The sequence below is a fragment of the Athene cunicularia genome (genome assembly GCF_003259725.1).
Source record: "Athene cunicularia isolate RWA chromosome 4 unlocalized genomic scaffold, athCun1 chr4_part2, whole genome shotgun sequence".
Lineage (NCBI taxonomy): Eukaryota > Metazoa > Chordata > Aves > Strigiformes > Strigidae > Athene > Athene cunicularia.
In genome coordinates, this window is record NW_020799099.1 from 19250967 (window position 1) to 19256512 (window position 5546).

General features: G+C 39.5%; 1 protein-coding gene across 1 annotated transcript in view; it reads left to right on the forward strand.

Annotated features, from left to right (window-relative positions):
• The first annotated feature begins 6 nt into the window (after positions 1 to 6).
• Positions 7 to 5546, forward strand: part of TSPAN5 (tetraspanin 5) — an 85773-nt gene continuing 80233 nt past the window's right edge. Inside the window, exon 1 of the mRNA XM_026847685.1 lies at positions 7 to 127. Within this exon, the coding sequence (XP_026703486.1) occupies positions 47 to 127 (81 nt within the window). The 5' untranslated portion in view covers positions 7 to 46. The remainder of the gene's footprint in view (positions 128 to 5546) is intronic.

Consider the following 5546-nt stretch of genomic DNA (forward strand, 5'->3'; position numbering starts at 1 on the left):
GACTCTCACCCTGGCTGCGAGCAAAGTGTCTTCATGAGCGCAGAGGATGTCCGGGAAGCACTATAAGGGGCCTGAAGTCAGTTGTTGCATCAAATATTTCATCTTCGGCTTCAATGTCATTTTCTGGGTAAGTGGGCCGGTCGCACGGCGCTTCGTGTCTTCCTCTGCCACCTTCTCCTCCTCCTGCGCCGCCGCTCCTGGGCTGGGCACGGCCACGAATGAAACCTGAGGGACGTGTAAAAGCGGAGCCCGGGGTCGTGCGTGACAGTTGGACGCGAGGCCGCCGGTTGGGGCTTTGAATGGGACTGGGGCGGGTGGGAGCGAGCGAGCGAGGTCGGGGGTGCCGCCGGCTCAGCCTCCCCACGGGCAGCAAGTTGGCGAGCTGCATTCCTGCACCTTCGGAGGCTGCTGGGTCCCCTTCCCTCCAGGCCCTCCTAATTGCTTTTGTTGTAGGTGAGAAGAGGGTTTCTTGCCTTTTTTTTTTTTTTTAATTATTTTTTTTTTCCTCCTCCCTCCTTTCTTCCCCCTTGTCTGCTTTGTGGTGGGGGAGGGAACAGCTAGACACCCAGGCCTGGAGAACGGCTCGGTCTGCATGTTTTCGTGCCGATATCTCTGTTAAATAAAAATAATTGAAAATCTCGCAGCTCGAGTTCTCTGAGCAGTGCTGTTTAAGGCAATGATTGCACAATGACGAGGTCGTGTACGGCACGGGTTTATTATGGTTTGCTATTACCACGTAGTAGTGGTAGCAATAATAGGATGGAAGAACAGTATTCCCACCCATCGCTAAAGTGCAAGTCCATGGGAGGCTTGCTGGGATTCCTGGCTGCGCTGCTTGATCTTCTGACTGCACAGTATCGTGTTGCACCATTCTAGCCCTGGCTGTAGAGTAGGCAGAACTGTATAGTGAAATGTAACCTGCATATGATAGTATTTCTAGCATCTTCTCAATGTGTAGGATTTGAAAGAGAAGCAGCTGGTTTTGGGTGTACATGCCAAATTTCCTAACCACAGAGGGAGGGGGTGAGCACTCTCACACACACATAAATGGTGAGATTTTATCCTTGTGTGGAATGTTAAAGTTGGGTGAAGGCTTTTAGCTATACACCCCCCCTCTTCTCATGACATACTCCATTTAGCAATGGGAAGTGTGCACAAACCCGGGAGGGTGAACATGTGTTTTTGAGGGGCTTTTGAAGGCAAGTCGAGTACATATCTGGTATGGTGGCTTCTTTGGACTAGAAAGGTGAATTGGAGATAAAACAAAACAAAACACCTTGAAGTTTTATGGATGAAAGTGGGGAAGAACAGAGGAGAGAAACCTAAGCAATACTGAGCTTGCGATTGTAACCGCGGTGAGGAGGGTGGTTATGTGGCTAGCAGGTATTTATAGCTAACTTCATGTCTGTGTTCCTGGAAAGTAAAGATGCCTGAAGAGGAGGTTTTGGAAGGATGGGAGTTTTGATTAATTACACATTTATACTGAAATATCTTTCCTTAATCAAGAAAATAAGCTGCAGTTTTATGTCAGTGTTTACTTGGCCCAAGACTGACCCGTGGAGATGAGTGGTTCCAAGCTTTGTAGTATTTTGACCTTACAGTAGCTGTTTTTATTGACTATTTACTCAGTTTTTAGTGATTGAGTTTGCCATGCTTCTTTTCCCTTGTCTTTTTTCAGTTTGATTCCCCTGGGCATGTGTTGCTGTGAAGACAGATGTTTTTCAGCAGGGAGCAGAGTAGTGTGAGGAACACTTGTGTGCCCTGTCCTTGGACTAAAAGAGGGAGATTATGGTGAAATACACATGAATGTCCGTCAGTCTAGAAGAAGCTATATACCTTGTAATTTCCTTCATCTTATTCTGTGAAGGTTAATATGCAGATGGTGCAAGTGGGGAAATAGTATGTTCTAGGTATTTTGTGGCTAGTTATTTCCTTATTCCTGTGTTGTTGAGGCAGATGCAGCACAGCTTTTGCATGATGGCAGATGTTCGTTTGTTGTAACTGAATGGGTTAAAGGATATTTTGCTAGGCCACCCGGATTTATACTGCTGGAATGCTAATCAGAAGACCTGAGTATATTACCCACGCTGCCATTTGCTTGATGTGTGGCCCTTGCTTACAGATTTCTCCTTTTGCAAAATGCTAATCACCTAATTTGTGTCCTTGGCTAAACTTGGAAATCTGCAGAGACAAAGCACTTTATAAGAGTTTAGTCAGTTCTTCAGAATATTGTAATCTCTTTATCAGAAAGCCTGCGTTTATTACCTCTCATGATTTGGAGTGAAAACGTAGGCAGTTACTCTTGTAGAATACATTTTATTGTTGTTTTTACTGAATTCATAGCAAACCCTTCAATAGTCTGTCATGAAACTGGGGCATAAAAGTTGTAAATGAAAATTGCGAGCTTGGTTGGCTGTTCACAGAAAGTGATAATCAAAAATAGCCACTAATGTAGTCATTGTAAATAGACTGAAATGATGAAGAAGTCATTGTATTAACCCCATCACACTCTCCAGGGATCTTGCGACCATGGAGATATGTAGAACACCTTTGTTCAAACTTCTACCTGAGCATTATTATATAGCGCTTTTAACACAACCTTTTACATTTTAAACGTAAACAAACAGGAAAATACTTTCTATTATGCATCACAAAACAATGGACTAAAAATAATAACTGAGTTGGAAGAGAGATGGTTTTGGTAAGGAAATTGTCAGTGCCTTGAACAGAAGAATATTATAAATCTGCTGGAATTGTGGGGAATGATTGTACATGCCACTTAAACTGAAGATCAGAGGCTTTATATACTACAGAATATGGGCAAAATAAATTATCAGACTGTTTTGTCAATTATTTGGTTTTGTACTGCTCTGTTATTTCTTTCCTTAAAAAAACATAACTGAATTTTCTAATAATTAATATGGTAACGTTACACTAATGCTGTACCTGTAGCTCTAACGTCAGTGGCAGTATGCTCTTTAGGAGATAGTTCTCAGTCTTGCATCAAACCAGGCAAGGTGTTCGTGTCTAACTGTGTTTCATACTGTTGTAGAAGATTGTATTATCTGCTGAGTCTATGCATAAGTAATGTTCTAGGTATATTTGCAAGCTTAATTTTCTGGAAATTCAGTATTAAAATGGGTAAATACTGGAAATGTATGTTCAGAAAAACTTGCCTCTATGTTCTTGTGGAAAAGGAAAGCTCATTTGGCAGTCACCAGAGTAAGATTTAGGAACTGAGACCACATCGGCACAAATACATCTAAATCAGAAGTTAGAACTCAGCACTACACTTCTCTTTTTGTTGCTCAGCTGCCATTCTTCTGCTGTTTTTTCATTAGGGCACACACCTGGGCTTTAACTTCATAATGCCTGTGTGAAAGCACTACATTATGTTTGCTACCTTTCTAGGCTGGTGGAATAGACAGTACTTTTTTTAGGAGCCTTTATGTCTTTGTCTGGGTAAACTATAATGTAATCTGATTTAGATGAGAGCTGCAGCTGTAATATAAGGTAACAAAACATTTTTCTGTAGATAAAGAAAGTAAACAAACAATGCTTCATCCCCCTCTTCCCCCTTAGACTTCTATGCAGAATGTTAAAGGTATAATGCAAAAAGTAAAAGTAGGCCACCCCGCTTCCCAAAAGGCAAGAACCATTTCCTCTTCTTTCCTCTTCTACTTTTGCAAGACAGTTTTGAGCTTACTTTTAGTTCCAATAGCTGTTTTAAATTGCTCTCTGTGCTTCATTATACTTGATGGAAACTGTGGATGTATACTGTTGTTTAACACTGAATTTCAATCCACACTTGATTTGACTGACCCTAGCCTAATCTGAAAGATGTATAAAAAGCACTGACACCTTAGAAACCTTTGCTTTATCTGATGATTCACAGTAAGTTGTGAGATATGCTGCAATTATGATATATCAGCATATTACAAGTCATAATTTGTGTTTTAATTTGCTTGGCGTCTGCTGGATTTGATGGCAACCATATGGGAGTCTAAATAGTCTTCTGAGTTATAAGAAGATAGTGGAAAGAAAACTGAATAAGCTTATAAAAGTGTGTTATGGGAAAAGTGTTGGAAAAGTGCACTGATGTTTAAGGGACAATAAATAGACTGTTTATTAAATTCTGTACATTGTGGTTTGTTTGCAAAGGGTCAGAAGATCATTTTCTGATGTCATCTGGTTTTTAGACATCCACAAGGAAGTTTTGGTTATGTAATTTTACCTTGCCACAGTAGTTTAAAAAAAAAAAGAAAAAAAAAAAAAATCAATGTGAAGCATGCTCCGTGCAATTTTCAAATGTGTTCTGTGGCATTTGATCTTTAAAAAATGGCATTGGGAAGGTGCTCTTGCAGCGGAAGTGTTCTGTTCACTCTCCCTCCACCCTTTTATGATTTTTTTTTTTTTTTTTTTTTTTTTTTTTTTAAATTGAGTACCACAGATAACTTAGCATTTCACAAGTGGTCTTGCCAGAAACAGAACAATGGCGAGAATTGGACTTGGGAAAATACACAATTGTTTTGTAACAGTACAAGGCGTTGATGTAAATATTGATAAAATGGATGCATTGTTGTGAGCTTCAGATTCCTGAATTCCTCAGTGTGTCTTTCAGCAGATGTAGGCCCAGTCTTTTAAATGCATATAAAAATATAGTAACTCTGCTGGCTCTAGGGGACTTGCTTCAGGTTTCTAGAGGTCAGTCTTGGAATAAAAATTTTCCCTGCCCTGCCTTTCCTTGTAACTTCGTGTCAGGCTGTATCATTGATTATACAAAAATAGATACATGCAGAACATGGATGGAAGAGTTTCCTTTCTCCAAAGTATGTGTTTTGCCCAAACTAAGTGTTTGTGAATGTGTTACTGTTTTAAGGTATTTCATGTTTCTAGTTTATAAAAGATTAAAGAAGCATAAGGACACAAGAACTTGAAAAAACTAATTGTGCTTAATTCTACAACTTCTCATGTTTGATGTTAACATATTTCAGGTGAATATTACTAGAACTATCCAATGCATCTTACATACTTTTCTTCTGTGTTAAAGATGAATTTGGTAAATGTATTTACCAGTCCTCCCACTTTGATTGAATTGTCATAGTAAGTTTTACCTGGTGACACATTTATCTCAAAGTATGAAGAATTTATTTTGAATCTTCAGTGTCCCAACTGGAAAAAAGCTGATGCATGTGAATGGCACTCTGAATACAGGCAGCCCCAACAGAATACTTCTGCAAGTGAAACATTTTGTGAATATTTGTATGTGTGAAACCAAGCTACCGTTGGTCCTAGCCTCATCCCCCTTAGTGCATGTTGATAATGTTTTCTTTGGCAAGGCAACAGATCTGTGTTCTGTAACATTGAATTTGAACATAGACATGCTACCTTAATTTAGTAAGACTGTCTTTTCATTATAAACTCTGATATATTTATTATGTAGATACATATTCAACTACAGTGTATAATGTAGCAGGCACACAGGGAAAGCAAGCATGAGCTATGCTGGGGAAGAAAGGCTTTTTTTTTTTTTTTTTTTTTTTTTT